The sequence below is a fragment of the Embiotoca jacksoni genome, unplaced genomic scaffold (genome assembly GCF_022577435.1).
Source record: "Embiotoca jacksoni isolate LCO1_2020_lvr unplaced genomic scaffold, fEmbJac1.0.p SCAF_44, whole genome shotgun sequence".
Lineage (NCBI taxonomy): Eukaryota > Metazoa > Chordata > Actinopteri > Embiotocidae > Embiotoca > Embiotoca jacksoni.
Window position 1 is genome coordinate 2,406,481 of NW_027185397.1, and position 21,003 is coordinate 2,427,483.

Sequence of the window (21,003 nt, forward strand, 5' to 3'; positions counted from 1 at the left end):
TGTGTTCTCTATGGGGGTTTTTTCTTCCTCAATTTTTTCAAGTTTAAAAAGGGATTTAGGACCAAAGGCATTTATTTCAATTAAATGATTGACATTATATCAAATTATGTTGACAAAAATGTCACGGACTTTGACTTTATAGATCACTCCAGCAGCAAAAGGAAAGACATAAAAACAGAAAATTCTAAATTCCAGTTTGTAATGAATGAATCTTCGGACACTGAATTATAATGCTGCAGGAAAGGATTACTAGTCTGCTTTACATACTGAAAGTCTTTGTCGTGTTGTTTGATGTGGCTGCCGTACTTATGCAGATATAAATACTCATAAATTGTATACACATTTTAAAAATCTAATAAACTGTTGTTAAAAAAGGACTTTCTCCTGAATCAGCTCTTGTGATTGAGACAGTATTAGGTACAAACCTAAAAAGAAAAAAAAAATAGCATAAGAATTCATCTTTGGAATCATGCACAGAAATGGACTTCAATGAGAATAATGTAAGTTTTAGGGGGACACAATTATTATTAAAATGATCATAATAGAGTTTGGGTGGAGGTTGTTTTTTTTTTTAAAGTTGCCTTGTCAATCTATGGTGGTATCAGCAATAAAAAAGCAAAATAAAATCATTTTATAAATTATAATCCTTGTATTGCATTAATTGTCCTTCTGTCTCCCTCTGTCAAAAATATATCTTTGACTTCAAGACCTCAATTTTCTTTTCTTCTGTCTTTTACTTACTATGCGTTCCAGTACCCATACTACTATATTATTTAGTATACCAGATAAAGATTAAGTATGTCTCACAACGTAGCTAGTGAAATGCCGTATGCCAAAAATACCAGGATGTCCTAATATACATGGAGTTGTATTCTGGAGTAGTTGAAGCTGAAGATTAAAGTTTTCTTCACAAAAGTAAGAAAAAGAAGCAGAAGAAGAGGCATTGAAAGGAAGCATAACGATACTCGTACCAAATTGTGTCCTTTTACTTCAAATGTCGTGCTACAGATCGCAACATATGACCAAGGGGTCAAAGTTCAAGGTCCATTTTTATGATAAAATAGGAGATTTCCCAGTTGTATGCATACTACATAAAATGACAAAATGGTTTTCAAATGTTTGCAGTTGTTAAATATCGGACTGAAATCTCATTTACAAAAGTGCTCAGACCTTTGCTATTGCTTGTGTTCAGACGCATCCCATTTGCTTTAGTGATCCTTGAGCTGGGAGAACTTGATTAGAGTACACCTGCGGCAAAATGAATTGATTGGCTGAAGAAAGAGATTAAGTGGCTCCATAACAGTAAAACAAGTAAAAGTGAGTAACATTTAGTGTTCTATGACTTAAAAAATGTGATGGTTATTTTTAAAGCTCCATTTTGTGTTTGGTATTGAAACCTATGGATATGGACAACACATCTTCAGTGCCACTGATAGAAATCAAGATGTTTTTTGGCAGAAATTGTGAGTTTTTGAAATTGACATTTGATAACTGTTTGCATAAAGAAAGTTGGGTTTGTAAATGTTTTATTATATGTGACTAAATTTAACCAGTAATGTGACAATAGCAGCTCTCTACCACTTATTCTTTGTCAAATTAGCTCACGGTGGACTTAAGGTTGGAGCCCGCTGCTCTAACTGCTGCTTCAGTGTCACTTAAGCAGCCCAAAGGTGATTAACAGGTAAGAGTGTAAACTGTTTAGTCACTTTCTGATCAGATAAACGGATTAAAAACATATCAGCTCCTTCATGAGCTATGTTTGAACCCCAAATCCCGATGTGACATGACAGTCCCTGCTCCTGCTGGACTTGGCCTGTGATTACTTGAGTCCCCCCACCCCCCCACCCCCAAACACACACCCGACCTCTAACCCTGTGCAGCCCCATCAGCACCAACCCATCTCCACCCACACCTCCTCCTCCTCCTCGTGTCCCGCTGCGGTCAACAGCAGAGAGACTGATGTCCGGTCAACCGACGTCTGACTGACCTTTACCACCTCGGCCACAAGGGACTCATCTATCTCTCTGTCTCCCAGCATCCCTCATTCCCTTCTCTCTCCGTCTCCCACCCTCCCGCTCTCTAATGCTAATGCAGCTGTTTATAACTGCCACATTGACTTTCTCCTGCCACTGTATGTAAATACAATCCGCTCTGATCAATGGACTGAGCGGTGACATGATGCTGACTAGAAGCACACGTACACAAACACGCTAAAATACTAACAAAAATCCCGGACACACAACTGACGGACTAAACATGATACAGAACAGTTCTGCAGAGTTTAATTTCAGACTTTTAACACGACATAAGACGCAATAGAAATACCTGTAATGGGCTATTTATTTATTTTTATTTTTTGCAACTCCAAGCAGGGTATAGCAATAATTGTTAAGCAATTAATTCAATTAATACAACCATGACCTGAACAAGGAGCCTAAAATGGTTTATGGATTAACCAATTAAAAGATGAATTAATTCAACATTTTAAAGACACCCTCCAATTAAAATTGAGTCTTAATCTCTTTACAATGTCCATGTAGTTTTGTCTTTATCTGCTAAGATGTATAATGAGTAAAATAAGCAGACACGGCCACGGTTGAGCATTTTTACTTTGGAACTGTCCATTGGCTGTTTCAGGCACACGGATTCAGACGGACGGTTTTTCATGTGTCACATACCTAATTAACCTAAAGAGTTACATCTAAGACGCTTTAAGGCACCTGGGGATTTTTTTTCTTGGAAAATACTTCTAAATATGTTAAAAAAAAATATATATATATAGATTGAACAGAGAAAATTTACAAACAACCAGTAAGGACTATGTTCTGTTTTTTGTCAAATAAGCTGGTCCCACTCCAGTGGTTGTCAAGTACCATGACTGAAAGCTGTGACCGAAGATATTTCATGTTTTTAGGTTGTCCGTATGTATGTATGTACTATGTATATACGTCTGACGGGGATCAAAGACTTCAGAGACTACTCTTGTTGCACGCAAATGGAGTGCAGTACGAAGTGGCAGTGAGCCAAATCCAGTCAGTAAGAGTGGTGGGGAGTGACCTCTGTGTTGTTATGGGCAAGAAACTTGTGCGTTTTCAATACCCCGTGAGCGGGCGCATTGTGCTGTCAGAGGACCCAAGTCAATACCCTCATGATTGCGCCTTGGTTTAGGTCTTTTGCTCTGAATGTTTTCCCTCAGAAGCCTCAGAACATCCCAATAGAAGTGTGTGTTGACAGTCTGACCCTGGGGGACAAATTCATGAAGGCCAAAGTCATAGTAAAACCAACCTGATTGCGCGCCTGATTGGGATGTGTCCTTGTTGGTTTTTGACAGTGGTGCCTGTTGGAAATGTGAATGTCACTCAAAACGCCACTCCAAACTCATAGTTTAATTGCCATAGGTTTTCCAAATGCATTTCAAGGGTCTCTGTTGCAGCTTTCCGGAGTTTGACAAAAAAAAAATGTCTGTGCGCCCTCTGGTCATTTCCAAGAAGAAATCACAGACACACCCAGACTATTGCTCACAAAGCCAAAATCATTGTTATCATTTAATTCCTTCAAAGTCTTCACCACATGTATGACTCTGGACAGACATGGCAGACAAACTAGATGGGTGGGTGGAGGCAGTACTAGTTAGTTCTATTTTTTTCTTGTTCTATTTTATTTTTTTTTGCCTCAGAAGACCTAAAAGACCCACAGTCATTGTGTCCTGTAGTTACACAGGCTACACAAAACCAGAGAAATGTTGGGGACTGTTAAGCAAACTAAGGGTGCATAATTGTAATGCTCCATGTTAAAGGCTTCAGTAGCCACATCATTTTTGTGTTCCCTCATCAGCTCAATATGATGACAATAACAAATCCTATTTCATGTGCAGCCACAATATATAACGAAAGCCAATGATTAAATGAATTACAGTACAAATTCTGTCCAATAAAAGCAGAGATAAAGAGACAAAGGGCTGTATACCAAAGCAATGATACCTCAAATGTGGTTATCAGACCCTTTTGACAATTTGTCCACACTGACATTAAACAGTTAAACACCATTTAACTGTTTCACAGGGAATAATTATAAATCTTCACAATATAAGTCTTCATCTCTGTATACACATGTATGTTTGTCCCTTGCTTATCTTGACAACCATTATTCCCATCGGCTTCAAATTTGGTGAGTGTATTGCTGGTGGAACGTGGTTGTGCACTGCCAAAATTGGTGCAATTTGGACATGTGACACATTTAATATGAATAAACTTTAATAAAAAGGTGACCGGTTCTATGTGCAGCAGAGGGGGCGGAGTCACTGCGGTGCAGCCACAGTTCCACATAGCATGTCGGGCATGTTAGCAGGGTTTTTCCTCCACCATTATCAGAGTGCCCAAGAGCTTTTTCACAGCTGCATGAACACAACAAAAGGATTCTTGGTGAAAGGGAAAGGCGAGTGCAAGGTAGAGCGAGAGAGTGACATTCTGCAAGCAAGCACGACACTGTGAGGGAGAGTCTGAGACAGCCCTACGATGACCGGATACCAGAGGAGAGTTTGAAGTTAGCACCTAAACAGAGAACAGAGGAAAGTCTGTCTGCTGAGTTTAGAGTAGTTTGTAATCTAAATTAGCTTGGTTTCAACTTTGCTGGTGGCTGAGCAGCCCTTCCTCCAAACTGGCCCCTCCTACCTCTACCTGCCGCAAAGGAAGGAGAATAGAGGAGTTTCCACAGACTGTATTGTGTCTGCTAATGATGACGGATGTCTGTTCTTATTTCTATCGAAACTTCAATCACTATTTTGATGTCAAAAATATTAGTATGATATTTGTGAACTTATTGTGACTTTTCTGTTGTAAAAATGTTATGTTCCTGCTGTAAAAACAATATTTTTCCATATTTTAAAAATACTAATTCTAAGAGAAACCAATAACAGTGATTTGTTTTGGTGGTTGTGTGTTTAAATTAAAATATTTGAGTGATTTTGAAGAACATTTAATAAACATCTGAAACTGTGTTGATTACTGTTGTGAGATTGACAGCACCCACTCATCTATTTTTTTTTTAATTTTTTTTTTTTACTTTTTGGCTTTATTTACCAGTTTAAAACATTAGTTAGAAAATTCATCAAAAAGTGTAATAACTCAGATTACTTTGATGAAGTAATTTAAAAAGCTTCATTACTTATTACATTTTTAAGAGAGTAACTCATAATCTGTAACATATGACATTTCAAAAGTAACCTTCCCTACACTGATCATAAATTATCCCTGACACAGATTACATCCATCAAGACCTCATCGCAAATGATACCACATATTTTTCTTCACTTCCAACAGGTAAGCTGTCAGAGAGAGTCATAGTTCAATCGTTTGATGAATAGCTCCAGTCCTCAGGACTGAGCACCATCACAGCTGTGGAGATCATTTTATTTCACTGTAAAAATCTGATGCGTTTATTAAAGTTTAACAATTGTTTGTTGGCTCACTGCAGGCTATTTGCAGCAGTGACATTACTGTGGCTATGGATTTTTTTCCCCCATAACTATATAGTATCGTATTATATACTATATATAGCAACGGGTAGCCTCGACACAATGTAAACCGATTTTTATTGTACAGTAAATTTCTATAATTAAATTACCAATAGACAAGACCGGCTTTTGGTGTGGTGGCTGAAAGGTGGCAACCCTAAAGGTCAAAACACACAGGCGCTGCACAGCACACATCAAAACAGACACTCCTATTAGTTTCTGTGTACAACCCCCACACGTGCACGTGCTTTACACTCTAGGCTACTGTTCTATTTCCAGCATCACCGCGCCTGAAAAAAAAGTTTTTTTTCCTCCCACAGAACAGATGAATTAAGAACCTTAACTTCAGTACCACCACTTTGAAGCACACGCGACACTTTGTGCTCAGATTATCAATGTGTGTTGTTTATCCATGCACTGTAGTCAGTGCATTTAGAACATCAAAATAAATCTAAAGTTTGGCGCCTGGAAATCTGATAAAAAGATGTTAAACAACCCTCATCACTCTCACTTTGTCAAATTACACCCTACACATTTCAAACATGTCTATAATGGCTAACTATATTTAGAAAAGGATAAACATAGTTCACCTATGCACTCTGACACCGGTCACCTCTTTTACATAGGTTTGATTTCTGTGTAGCGAAGCGTCAATACTGCTTGGTTTTGAGGTTTGCCTGACCATTGGTCAGACAAATGCCGTGAGGCAGTTTGGTTATTCATGCACATCACCCCTTTTTCCTCCTTACCTCCCACAGGTGTCTGGAGTTCCTCAGTGCTCCAGACTGCAGTTTGTCCAGCAGCAAGGGGACTCCTTGAAACGGACCGATCCAGGTTCCCTGAGGGATCCTTTGAGCCGCACAGATACCGTAACCCAGACCAGGAATTGTACTAGTACACAAACACACCTGCAGACACACAACACAGTGAAGTCAAAAATATAAACAAAAAAAAGAGAGAAATGTTGCAAGTGCTGATATTACTATTCATTACATGAATTTTTGTGCATTGAAAAGCTATTGAGAATATCATAACAAATTGACACCAGGGAAGAGTGTGAAAGTTCTTGCAGCAGCTCCGTTCAGTAAGAGTACTGATTTACAAACAGTCGTTGTCATATGAAATTGTGTTACTTTTCTGTAAAGTACTTAATGGACTTGCACCAGCCTATTTGTTTATAAACTAGGACCAGTTGTGTCAGGTCCACTTTGAGTCTTTTAGTTGTTCCAAAGGCCAAAAAATATTTAGTGAGGCAGCTTTTAGTTTTATACTCCGAGCTGATCGAACAGAACTGCCTGGGGATCCAAGAAGAGCTTTAAACACAAGCTGAAAATCTACCTTTTCAGCTTAGTTTCAGATTCCAATGTTTTCTGAACATTAACATTTTATTAAATAATGTATTTGATTTTATTTGTGCTTTTAAATGTTTTTCATGTTGTAGTTTAGCTTTCTATTTAGTTTTTATTTGTTTTACTTTCGAATTATTATTCAACAAAATAAAAAGCTTCTTATAAGTACTTTCTCACCATTTGTGTATTACTCTGAAGTTGTTTCACTGTTTACATTTGATCTGTCAGTCACCTGTGAAACACTTTGAATAGCACCGACCTGTACAAAAGGTGCTATACAAGTGAAGTTGGACTAATTGAGTGATGCTGAACTCGCTGTTCTTCATCTTAGCAGCTCACCGGTGTGTGACTAACTGTGTCTAAAATGACTTTCATTGTATATTGAACGACTTTTACCACCCAATATTTCAGGTGGGTGTCCAGATTTGTGGCGGGTACATTTATGAACCACAAAAAGAGTAATAGAGATGATAAAATGAAGATTGTGAGACTCAACAACTGATGATAAAGATGATGTAAAATCTTAATCATGTATGATGCATGACTGAAACAAGAAGATGTATAGTGTTGAAAAAGGGTCAACAACGTGTTGGAGCTGGATGTAATGGATTTTTTTTTTTTTTTTACTTAAGGCATTCTAATTTGAGCAATGAAGCAAAAGTAGAGACTGATTTAGGGTTTTGTCTCATACTATTTACTGTATATGCAAATAGCATATGAATATACAGTAGACATTTAGACAGCTATCCCAAAAATTATTAATATATCCAAAACTATGTGAAATTTCACAGTGTTTTGTTCTCAACTGAAGTGTCTAAAGTAGAACAAACATATGTTTTCAATATTAAGGGCATGCATTCAATTAACATCTTTTTATATAAACTATAAAATACCAAATTAATAGTCAGAGGGGGAAAGACAGTATTCTACTTGGTTGATACAAAAACAAAAAAAACAACTTTGAGTTATGTCAAAGGAAAAAGGAAAATTAAATGCTGTATTTGACAGAAATAAAAATTTTGTCAAGCATGATAAACATATCAGTCCATAATAAATGTTGATAAACCTTGCACGACATCCAACATTGAAATATTATTAAATACTACAAACAGGTAGTCAGTTCATTAAGATACATAAAGTGGGAGAGTCACCTCTCTGGGCAGGTCTCTCAGCCAATCAGGGACGTCCGGCAGAGTGACAGGTGCAGCTGTGCTGCTGGTGCCAACAAGCCGACGTAAAGAGTGAAGAGGGCCGTGCATCGGACACTCGCCGTTCCTGTTGTCTGCACACATGTCGCAACCTGATGAGAAAGGAAAGACTTTTTACAACAAGAAAACAATCAGACAAATAACACACACAGATTTAAATGATGCAGCATATGTATAGACTTTTTTTTTTTTTTATTTCGCAAACTATGCTAGTTGAAAAAGTGCTGTGTTTGATCCTTTGATTTGTCTTTATTGTAACATGAGCACATATCTGTATTGTTGTGTCCATATCATAACTCGTGTCTAATGTCAGCTAACCAATATGAATAAATCTTTGCCTTTGTGTGTTGGTTATTTCAGAAGTCCTTTTAATCCAAACAATTTTGTCTTTGCATAGACAAAAAAGTAACCTTAACCTTGAATTTTAAAACATTTTTTAAGACCTTCAGATATTCAGAATACACCTTGTAAATGAAAATATATTTTTAAAAAACACAGATTTAGCCAATTTTATGAAATAGTAGTGTCTGTGGAGTGGTTGACGAACAATTATTGTATGTATTGTTAACTTTGCTGATTATTTTCTTAAATTAATTATTAATTGGTCTTTAAAACATGTTCTCACGTTTGGGAACTTGAATCCAGCAGATATTTGGTACTTGTGCTTGAAAAATACAGAATTTTATTTTAGTCAATTTACAGAACTAATGAGGAGCTTTAATGGTAAAGAATGAGGTGCAGCTGTGTTTGAGAAAAATGAGGTTTGAGTGATTATCTTAATCTTTACACGAATATTCAGTCCTTCTGACTGGATGAAAAACTGAAACTGATGCAAAAGGAAAGTAGAATAAAGAGCAACGTCCTGGTGATAAAGGGAGGAAACACGTCCACTCCTGCAGTGTTTTTCTAGGTTAAATGTGGCGAGCAGTGTATTGCTGGGAATTAGCAAGTGTCAACATTGACTCAGAGATGCAGTCTGACAGTAATGGATGTTAATTGACTGTAGTAACATAATGAGAGATTATTATCTGGACAGAAAACTCCCACAGAGCCGAGAGGCTGAGAGGAACAGGATGTTAATGTTTTTTCTATGTCTTTCCCAAAATTAAAATATTGGCCATTTGATAGACTGACAGCTACTTTTACACTATGATTGATTAAAGTTAATTAAATGAAATTTTGGCCATTAATCATAAAAGTTAATGCAGGGCCACGGTTGAGTAAATGGGAAAAATTTCTACAAGCTACACTTTAAGCTTGACTTTATGAAACTGAGATAAACAAAAACGTCATTTCTATTTCAGCTCAGGGACACTCCGGGATACATGCTCAGAGTGAAATCTCAACCAATGAGAGACACTAAAGTACGGTCACTTTACTATATCTCCACTGATGACTGTTCATCTCATGTGTAAACAAACAAACAAAGGAAATAAGCAAGTTATTAACAAAATACACACGTGTTAAGTCCCAGCACAAAAGTCAACAAAAGCTTGACAAGCAGGACAATTAAAGCAGAAAGTAGAAAGATTAAATCTTGAGCATATATGGTAAACAGGTAATACTTCTAAACTGTACTTAAGTAGAGTACTTGAGTTAATGTATTTATTTAGATTCCACCACTTACAGCCAGTCATTTGCCTCCTGAAATGCTTCGCAATTCAAATTCAGTTCAATTCAATGAGCTGTACTTATTGCAATTCCTGATGCAGGTATAGTAAAAGGACATAAGAACATAACATAAGAAACAATACATGATATGAAAAACAAACAAGTGTTAGAGGCAGAACAGTACACAGCAGCGATACATGACATCATACCGGAAAGTGATATGTGTGTACTGTAAGCAGAGTCAAAAGGTCAAATGTCAAGCCATAATATTTAACAGTAGTAGTAATAATATTATAGTAGTATTATTACTCAAAACATTATTGCAGGGGAGCAGGTCAGTCTGGTCGACCTGTGCTATATCAACTATATAATAGTGTGTATATATAAATATATACACTATAATGACATCTAGAACTCAGAGGAAAACATCATCTCTTCACCAGATTGTTTTTCAGGCTCTGAACTGCCACCTGCTCCAGTGAGGTCCTCTGTGAGGAGCACATCAGACCGCGGTTGTACTCGGAAACTTCAGCTATAACTATGAAAAGGAGTATTTATACACACCTTCTACATTACCTACTGTCTTTGAGTCTGTCAGTGTTAAGAACGGCTACAGATCCAAAGAAACACGTTCACTGCTTACATCCACAGAACTCAAAACTTAATTGGAAAGTTCACAGTGCGGAGAGACTCAGGTCGAGCCGATCTTGCTGCTGAGTTTAACTTAGAGTTCTAGGAGGTTTGATTCATGTGTTTGTACTTCAGACCAAAACAGGATCACAACCTGCAATGTTGATACAGTTAATATTCTCAGCCCAAACTGGCCTAGATCCATATACCCAGCCAAATTTAGCAACCATGACTGGGCCAGAGTTGGCTCACTGCCAGAATACCACCATGTGTGTTGAACCTCAGCCTCACACGGCCCTGCAGTGGTGTTTGGCACCTTCTGAAAAATATCACTTGTTTGGAGTTTGTAATCGCGTATTGGGTAGTATACAACCCTGACTCCAAAAAAGTTGGGATGCTGTGTAAAATTTTAATAAAAATAGAATGTGATTATTTGTAAATCATGTGAACCTGTATGTAATTTAAAATAGATCAAAGGCAACATATCAATGACACTAATCAATTTTATTGTTTTATGAAAAATATACGCTTATTTTGAATTTGACGCTAGCAACACGTTAAAAAAAAAGTTAAAGGTCATGATTGAGTATAAAATGAGCAACCTATGGAGACAGAGTTTCTCAGCAGTGCTGATTGGGAAAGGTTCACCACTGCATGGGCAAATGGTGCCACAATCTAAGAATAATGTTCCTCAACGTAAAATTGCAAAGAATTTGGGGATTTCATCATCTGCGGTGCATAATGTCACAAAAAGATTACGAGAATTCTGAGAAATTTCTGTACACAAGGGAAAAGGCTGGAAACCAACATTGGATGGCCATGATCTCCGGGTCCTCAGGCAGCACTGTATTAAAAACAGACACAATTCATGGAGTGGAAATCACTGCATTGGCTCAGAAACACTTCTGAAAACCGTCATATGTGAACACAGTATTCCCATACAGTTTAACACAGTTAAAATTCCACCATTTAAGAAGAAACCATGTACAAACATGATCCAGAAACGCCGCCACCTTCTCTGGGGCCCAAGCTCATTTAAGATGGACTGAAGCGAAGTGGAATACTGTCCTGTTGCTCTGGGCTAAAGAGGAGAGGGACCATCCAGCTTCATATCAGCGGACAATTCAAAAGTCAACATCCGTGATGGTAAGGGGAACCATTAATGCTGAACAACATATACAGCTTCTGGAGCAACATTTGCTGCCATCCAGACAACGTCTGTTTCAGTTGCTGCCTTGCTTATTTCAGCAAAACAATGTTGAACCGCAATCTGCAGGTATTACAACAGCATGGCTATGTGGTGGAAGAGTCTGGAAGGTAAACTGACCTCCTGCAGTCCAGACCTGTCACCCATTGAAAACATCTGACACATCATGAAACAGATAATATGACAAAGGAGACCCCGAACTGTTGAGCAGCAGAAATCCTACATCAGGCAAGAATGGGACAACATTTCACTTTCAAAACTTCAGCAACTGGTTGCCTCAGTTCTCAAACACAGTGTTGTTAAAAGAGATGATGCAACACATTGGTAAACATGTCCCTGTCCCGACTTTTCTGAAACATGTTGCTGGCATCAAAATATATGCTCATCAAAATTAGCATATATTTTTCATAAGACACAAATATTTCTCTGTTTCAACATTTAATATGTTGTCTTTGGTCTATATTGGTTTATGTGATTTGCAAATCAACTAATTCTGTTATTATTTACATTTCAAACAGCATTCCAACTTTTTCGTAAATGGGTTGTACGTGAGAGGACGCTTAAAAGGTTTCTTGACGAGAAGGCTGTGCAGATTTACACTTGTTTTTTACTGTATGTGGTTTCTAGAGCAGGATATATGATATAACAGAAATCCTAACCTCTAAGCTTTTACAATATGTCAAACTCTCGCAGAAATAAACAATAAGACTGCAAATACACTCATGGTAAGTTACAACTTAGATGTTACAAGTTGCAGAGCACGTGGACCGAGCTAAACACACATCCAAACTCTGAACAGTCAGTCATCCTTATATCTACAATGATATAACAAATATAAAGCATACTTACAAATTGATTGATGCTCATAACCTCCAACACCGTTTTATCTCAAACATATCCATCAAACTCTCCGGAGCGAGGAAGCCTACAAACTAAACAAGCCAATCAACCAATTAACCACTCAAAAGATTTAGATCAAAAGGCTGATTGGCTCTTGACATGCTGGTCAATGCTTTCCAATGAAATTGAGGGGGATGCAGTTTTTTTAGTCACGCTAACAGGCCTGATACAGCTGAATGAATAAATAATCATATTTGTACTACTCATAAAGTAATCTGACCACTTCTGATCTGAGTGCCTCTCTCACTATTCTGATGCAGTGAAATATATATTACCTGTAATCTATCTGTGTATAGATAGCAACAATATAGCAACGGACATGAGTTATCACCACTATTACTATAACAATATAATAATTATGATAATAACTTTACCATATACTGCTCAATTTGTAGGCAGTTGTTCGTAATATATTCTTTAAAAAATAATAACAAAATGTTTGCATATGCACAAAAACCTATGATATCATATCATTTTTCATATCAAAAAATTTCCCCTCGGGGATTAATAAAGTAACTACCTAACCTAACCTAATATATTATATATAAAACTTGGAATATCATTTTACATAAGATTTATGCTTGTACTTATTTAAGCTTTCTACTTCTCATTTTGTTATGAAGCAATGGTAGGGGACTTTGGTTATTACTGATTTTGATATTTTTGTACTAAAAATAAAATACAATAGTTTAGTTTGAGAGTCTATCCAGTGCCACAGCTCCAGGTTTTTGCACGTGGGAAATTGTTGTTTTTCACTTGTGATGTCTTACATGACACAAGTCGTATGAGGTACATCCTCTAAATGTCACGTACTGCTACTACGTCGACTTCTGATACTGCTAATAATCCTGCTAATAATCTCTGAGTCGAGTTGAAGCTGTAAATGCCTCGTCTTCCCATCGGCGAACCTGTCTCTTCCTCCTCTCTGTTCTTCTCTTCCTCTCCTTCAGACTGATGAACTTGGCTGTGAACTTGTATGTGGTGCGCTCTCCTCACTGCCCATCATTCAAACTCAGTATTCTCTTACATCCGTCGCCAGTGTTTAAACAGCTCCGCTCCACCTCTGATGGGTTATTTCCAGCCAAAACTTCAGCAGGCTTCTCTTATTCTGCTGCTTTTTGCGAAGCATTATGTTCCCAGAAAATTAGGATTTTTTTTTTTTTTAGGACGGGTACTCAATGTGACAAATTTTTTATCTCTTTAAACTAGTCTACTTTAAATTCCCAGGTATTAATCTCCTCCATTTATCTGACTGATCCAGAAAGTGTAAGTGCGTGGAGTAAAAAAAAAATAGATTGTGTCATTTCCTGACTTGCCACTATTTCGAGCACTAAACAGCGAGAAGGTCGAGGTTCAGTTACAAACTTCTGGACCTCTCAGCAAAACCACCACACTTCATAATGACTATGGATGTTAATAGCAGTATTTGTTTCTCGCACATCTGGGAGTCCAGATGAGAAGGGACCACACAGCGAGACTGCACTTCTACGCTGTAGAAAATCCACAGTGAAAAATAAAAGTCTACAAATTTACATTTCAGCCTCTTTTGCCACTTGTTTTTCTTTTTACAGCACACTCACTGTCAGCTTCAGTCTCAGCTCACCGTTAGAGATTAGTGTGGAAGAATGTGCTGAAGTGACAGATAATTTTCTCTGGAGCTGGTGGAGATCAAACCAGAGCTATAACAGGGTGAGTATTCGGTTGATATAAGCACAAATGCAATGGGATGATAATGTTGCTCAAGTCAGTTGCTGTATGAGGCAACTATTTGCCAACATGTTAGGTATGATAACTAATGTGTGTGTGAGTTTGAGAGGCATTCCATCTCTCGAAGCTATTAATGTAATAAACCTTGTATTCCTGTAGCTTCTGCACAATAAGATGCTTTAAGCCAGTTTAAGTTTAACACAGGTGTCACTACCATTAAAAACATGAACAGTTTGGAAGGTCAAATGACATAAAATGTTTACATTTGCTTTCCAAACACAACAAACACATTGGACTCAATTGTTGTTGGCAAAACTGTAAATTTACTAAAACAAAATTATTTACTATTCTCAACTTCAACTAAAAAAGATGGCAGGATATTAAAGGCTTTGCATGTTGGGATAAAGAGCCTAAAGAAAATATAAATTAAACAGCTTAATGATGGATACATTACATTTTTCCATGCGTGCCATTTTAAAATAAGCTGAGGCAAGTCTGGTGGGGATCGTTCACCTTTCTCTACTTCTAGAATTAAACGTTATCAGGAAAAACAGCTCTGTTGGTTCTCATACACAGAGAATAATCACATCTGGAGCTCGGTAATATAACTCTTTATGTGGAAAATATATAAAACACACTAAAGATTGTAGTCACGATTCAATACTGAACAAGTCACCAAAAGAGGATCTATTTACACTTTCAATATTTATCTTAAACTACAATCTTTTTCTTTTTCTGATTTCTACTCCCTGCAACTTCTCTGCAGTGTGAACGTTACCAGATAAAAGATAATACAGTCAAAGCACTCACTGTATTTTTTATATGCCAACAATAATTAGAAGTATATGAATGTCATCTTTAAGGAAAAAGGGCTGGTTTCGCTCAGTGAACACATGAAGCGCCACAAGTACTTGCTACTGAGAATATGTAGTTTTAGTTTCACTTCAAGCCTGCAATAACAATAAAAAAAAAAGAGGTTCAACAATTTGACCCATCACCTCATGTAGACATGAGAAAAGGATAATCTTCATGATGTAGCAGTAAAATTTACATAGAAATATTTGAAGCAGAGATTAAAGAGTCAACAAGTCTAACACAGTTATTAATCAAACATAGAGGTTTAGTGAGTGAAGTTTGTTTTAGTGACTCCAAAGTCGGAGGCTGAAAAGCATTGAGCAGGCGATCGAGGGTCTGCCCGTGTTTAGCTGTCATTATTAAATTACAGTAAAACTGCCAGCTGACATTAACTCCAGATGTAACTTTAGGAATTGAGCTGTGTTTCCTATCAAACCAGAATACATCACAGCCGTTTAATAACTTCCAGTCATGAGTTGTGTTATTGTATTGGAGCAAAGACAAAAAGCTAAAAACACATTTGAATTTATTTCAAATAAAAACCCAGACTCTTTATGTTTTTTTTCTCCTTTCCGGTTTAGAAATTAGATCTACTGATCAGAAAATACATTTAAAACATCTGATGTCTTATTAGAAATGAAACAGACAGGAAATGCGATATATAAGTTTTCAATCTAAAAAACTGATAATCATTTTGCCAATTAATTATGCAAAGGTGTAAGACACTAAACAGTATGATCACATTTTTTCTCTAAAACATTAGGTAACTTTGCATACGTTTGATTATTTCTTGTGTCTGTTACATATCTGTATTTTGAGGTTGTAATAGTATCAACATATCAGTGTAATTTTGAGAGAAGTGATCTTTTTTTAGATTCATCTGTGATCTGGATGAAGTCAAGATTCTAAAAATATTGCAATGATGGGGTTTAAATGCATCCTTCATATCACCCACTTAAGAAATGTTTGACTAACCGTCATCCAAACAGTCTTTGAGCATTTAAACTTGAACTTTGGCAGTAGTTTGATTTGTTCTTTAAAAAAAAGATAATGACAATATTGTTTTCTTAAGTGTGAGAAGCTAACGCTGAGGTCATCAGGGTTATCTTGGTGTGGTCTTTGAAAGCTACAAATTTCTAACAAAAAGCCTGTATAAACTAAAAATGTGGAGTTTCATAGAAAAATTAAATCTCAGAGAAGAGAGAGTCCTATGAAAAGATGCCATCCCATTGCATTATGGGAACTGTGGTGTTTGGGGAGTTTGATCTGTGCTAGGGACTACATGGATATGTAGGGTTGACACTAATCATAACTTTCATTTTTTATAATCTGTGGATTTTTCACTCAATAAGAAAATGGTGAAAACTACCCATCAACGCACCCTGGAATCCAAAGTAACGTCCTCAAATGTCTCCAAAAGTCCAACCAAGTACCCTCCAAATATTAGATCTACATGAACATATGACCAAAAAACTAATAATAATTCTCACGTGACAGGGAATGTTTAGCATTTCTTCTTGAAAAGCAACTATTCAATTATTAAAATAGTGGTTGGTTAATTTTCTGTCACTTGACTAATTGTTGCAACTTTTTTAGAGACTAGTGTCTGTTTGTTTAATGTGTTTTTCAGAAGTCCCTCAAATGTATGGTGGCACAAATAAAAAAAATAAAAAAAAATCTAGAACATATTATAAGTCTATTTAATATATTTTGTTCAGTTAAACTGAATACCCCGACATGAGGGCTTAAAGCTTTTTTTTTCCCGAAGGTTTCTTTACCCAACAATCTTCTGATAAAAGGTTCCTTATTTAATTCATTCATTTATTTATTTTTTCTTTAAATAAAGTTTAAGATCTAAAGATCTAAAAATATCAGAAGCAGCGTCTAAAAGTTTATTATGTACAAATTGTCCTGTGAAAACCCAGATATGACCTCTAGTTATAACAGAAAAACTGATCATTCAAATGCATTTATTTCACATTTAGATTAAATTGTTGAATTTTTGGTATTGATATTGAATAGCCTATGTCTATGTATAACCAGACAAGACATTAAGGAGATATGAATAATAATAATAATAATAATAATAATAATAATAACAACAACAATAATAATAATAATTGAGGTCAGATGGTGACATGGGGGAGTGTTTGTGACTGCTTTATCTACACCCCCACTTCACCCACCCACCCACGTACACACACACACACACACACACACACACACACACACACACACACACACACACACACCCCAGAGACCTCAATACGGCCCAGTTGGGATGATAAATAGCGGGCCGGTAGGCCGGTGGATCGATCCCTCCTCCCTCCACTCCCCCCCTCTCTCTCCCTCCTCCACAAACACAAAACTATATACGGCAATTAATTCCTGCTTGTCCCTCCATCCCTCATCGGCCCTGCCGGCGTGTATCGACTCAGATTACTGCTGATGGTCCGTTTTATCACCGCGGAATATACAGCGAGGGGCGCACGCACACGCGCGCGCGCACACACATCCACATGTTCTCAGTGGTGTTCAGGATCGCTGCCGTAACGCCCGAAACTAGAAACAACGATGATGAACCATGAAGTTACGATACAGATGCCACAGCGGCACGGACTTCATATTAGGAGTCGTAGCCTGAGTGGTGACACCATGGAAGCAGGAAAAAAGGATACCGTTAAAAAAAAAAATTAAAAAAATTAAAAAAAAAAAAAACAGCACAGAGATATAAAGATATCATCTATAATATGTTTTCCCATAAATAGTTTGTGTTGATTTAAAACAGCTCTGTAGCCTACTAAGTTTCTTCCAAAGCTAATAAATCGGTATGCAGCCCAACGTCCACGTTTAAATTAAGTAAAATCACACTTTAAAAGTCCGATACACGTTAATTTATAGGGAAACAATACTAATAAGATGATAATATTAAAATCTCCACACACTATTCAGAGAGGTATAGCTCAACGCAGCGCAGCCACTTAAACATAAATCGTAGTTAAAGTAATTTGTAGGACACAGACTGAGATACAAAATGACCACAGAAATATTATAACAATATTAAAAGAGAATTGCGTGTTGACAAAATAAAAAAATAAAAATTATCAGGCAAATATAACATACATTATTTAAAAAGGACATTATCCTCATGTCGTTTGTTCCCATATTATGTCTACTGACCACTGCACGCGAAGTATTATAAAATTATTCAAATTAGAGGCTATGTTAAAATAACCCCCCTGGGACCTTATTGTATCATCATAAATAAGTTATTTTATACGGATGGGAAATAAATCAATATTAGACTGGAAAAATAAACCATTATAGAAGGCGTGACAGCTATCGGGCACAAACAGTCATAGAGATGTTGTCAATATTCATATTTTCCACCTTAAACACTCCAAACTTAACAGAGAATTCACTTGATATCGCGCGCGGCGGGTGCTCGAGCAGGCTGGCCCGGTGTTTTTAATACTGTTATACCGGATACACGGACCGGTGAGCTGCTACTGAGTGTGTGAAAACTCCGTGTATGTTTAAGGTCCCTAAAAAAACGTACCTCTGATTCAGGTTGAGGAGAATTTAAACGGCGTGTCCGTGCTATTTTTTTGTTTTTTTTTGTTACGCATGACGGTGTTCTGTCAATATCTGTCAACTAAGGCTGCACGCGGATTCACAGCAACATCAAAGTAATAAATGAGTGTCGGCAATTTCAGAGCTAAATGTTTTTTTCATTGCGGATGAAGTTTCTTGAGGTAAACCATTAAAAGTAGGCGTGATGCACTATAAAGCTGCTTTTAATAATTAATTTTAAAATATATTTTATTTAGAAGAAAAAAAAAATCCGCTAAAACGTTTTTGGTTTGCTGTTTGGCTTTTTTTGCCTCCTCAATTGAAGAAATTGATTCTGAAATAAAAGTAAGGTGCAATTATTCAATAGCTTTGATTGGAGTGAGGTTAGTCATTAGCGCGCACACACCTAAAACACACTGAAATGTCTCGTGGAGCCAGACGGGTGCAGATTGAACAGACCATTTATATTTTACTTGAAAAATCCGAAAGGAATTCGGTTAATATTTACTGTCAGCGGCAGGCCTGCTGCTGCTGTCTGAGGGCTTGAACCCCGCCCGGTTTATGACCTGTGACCTCTGACCCTCCACACCCCAACAACCTTCCTCCTCCTCCGTGTCGACTGTCCAACACAGCAGCTGTCAAACCAACTTTATGATCTCACACACCAGCTGCACGATGTCTTTTTAGAGCTGTAAATAGTTTTTACACGTTTAACACGCTTTAATGACTATTTACCTCTTGTATAATTTGAAATTCAAAGAGTGCTTCACATTTTTAAGTGATAGAAATGATATGACAAAATAGTTTAAAGTGGTAATTATCTACCTACATAATCATGAATGTAGTTCTCACCTATTTAACAGATTTTAAGAGAATGTTTTGCAGCAAATGAAAATCCTTAAAACATGATAGAACTTCTTACAAATGGGTCCTAAGGTCATAACAATGTACAAATATTATAGGTATAATTTTCAGATTTAAAAAATGACATAAATTGAACAGATTTATATTTAATAAAGCACAATAAAGTCCCTGTTCAGCACTGCACACAATTGAATACATATAATAAAGACATAATTTAGAGATTTAAAAAATATGCATAATTACATTAATATAAAATGACTAGTCTATATAGGTTAAATTTACGAGGCTCGCCTTTGATAATATGATCATTTTATACAAATGCACTGCTTTATGATGAGTGTCACGTAAATTCACTTCATAACATTTGTTTCATATATTTTTTCCATAGATAAATTAATTGTGCAGAAAACAATATAGAGCCCAGAGAGAAATATCACAGTGATAGCATGTGGTCATCACAGGTAAAACAGACTTACAGACACGACAAGGTCAAAGGTCACCACTGAGCACCACAGACCCAATGGGAATGTCACTGAAGTATTGTAAGATGTTAGGAGTGTATGTAAACCTCTAAATAAAGGTGGCATTGAAAGGTCTGTGTGTGTGTGTGTGTGTGTGTGTGTGTGTGTGTGTGTGTGTGTGTGTGTGTGTGTGTGTGTGTGTGTGTGTGTTTACGTACGGTTGTTCTGCTCTCCTGTGTGGTTGCTCAGTGGGATGATCTCCATCCTCTGCTGTCCGTACAGGTAGTAGTCCAGCTCCTCCGACGTCAGCCTGAACCTCGTTGTTGCTCCTTTGCCGCCCTCCTCAACGCCTCCTCCGCTGCTGCTCTTCACACTCGACGACACCACCCCCACCCCCCCACAGCTCTGCTCTTTGGCCTGGTGAAGGAACCCCGCTGTTGGGTTGTGACCCTGCTGGTTCTCCGGGGGCACCACCACCACCAGGTCTCCCGCTCCCCCTCCGGGTCCCACGGGCCCGCCGCACACCGGGGCCAACGCCTGCCCGAAGAGCGCGATCTGCTGGGTGACGGGAAGCTGGGAGAGCCCCGTGGAGGTGGAGATGGCGATGGAGGAGGACTGGCTGAGAGTCGTCGCTGCCACGGCAGCTGGTCCAGCTGACGAAGAAGCTGCCAAAGAGGAAGGTGTGGAAGAAGAAGAGGAGGAGGAGGTGCAGTGTGTGGAGGCCAGGAGGTGGCTGTGCAGGCGGGATGGGCGCAGGGTGTCCACGGGGATGGAGTGGCGATCCGGTGGGGGCAGCGGCGGGGCCAGAGGAACCTTCAGCTGCGCCTGGGGGAAGAGCTGCTGCCAGTGCTGCAGGTACGACGGGTCCACCTTCAGGAAGGCCGAGCCGCTCGGGTCGCCTGGCTTCAGCATGGCTGTCCGCTGACTGCTTCCAGGAAACATCATAGGCAGAGGTGTCAATCATCGGCATCAAAATACATACAAGGAAGCATTCAAGAGGTCAGGTCACAAGGTGGACATGTGCTGAACACTAAAAGGGTTCAATCTATTTCATAAATTCAAACATAAGGTGCAGGACATGTGCGTAAAATTCACCTGAGATACATGAGCAAAAATAAATTTGACA

The 21,003-nt window shown here is 37.8% G+C and overlaps 1 protein-coding gene across 1 annotated transcript in view; it reads right to left on the reverse strand.

The window, feature by feature from the left end:
* prdm6 (PR domain containing 6) overlaps positions 1–20,789 on the reverse strand; it is an 86,149-nt gene extending 65,360 nt beyond the window's left edge. Inside the window, exons 1-3 of the mRNA XM_069169331.1 lie at positions 20,096–20,789; positions 8,013–8,161; positions 6,262–6,420 (exon numbers count right to left, since the gene is read on the reverse strand). Of these exons, the coding sequence (XP_069025432.1) occupies positions 6,262–6,420; positions 8,013–8,161; positions 20,096–20,789 (1,002 nt within the window). The remainder of the gene's footprint in view (positions 1–6,261; positions 6,421–8,012; positions 8,162–20,095) is intronic.
* Between the last annotated feature and the right edge of the window lie 214 nt (positions 20,790–21,003).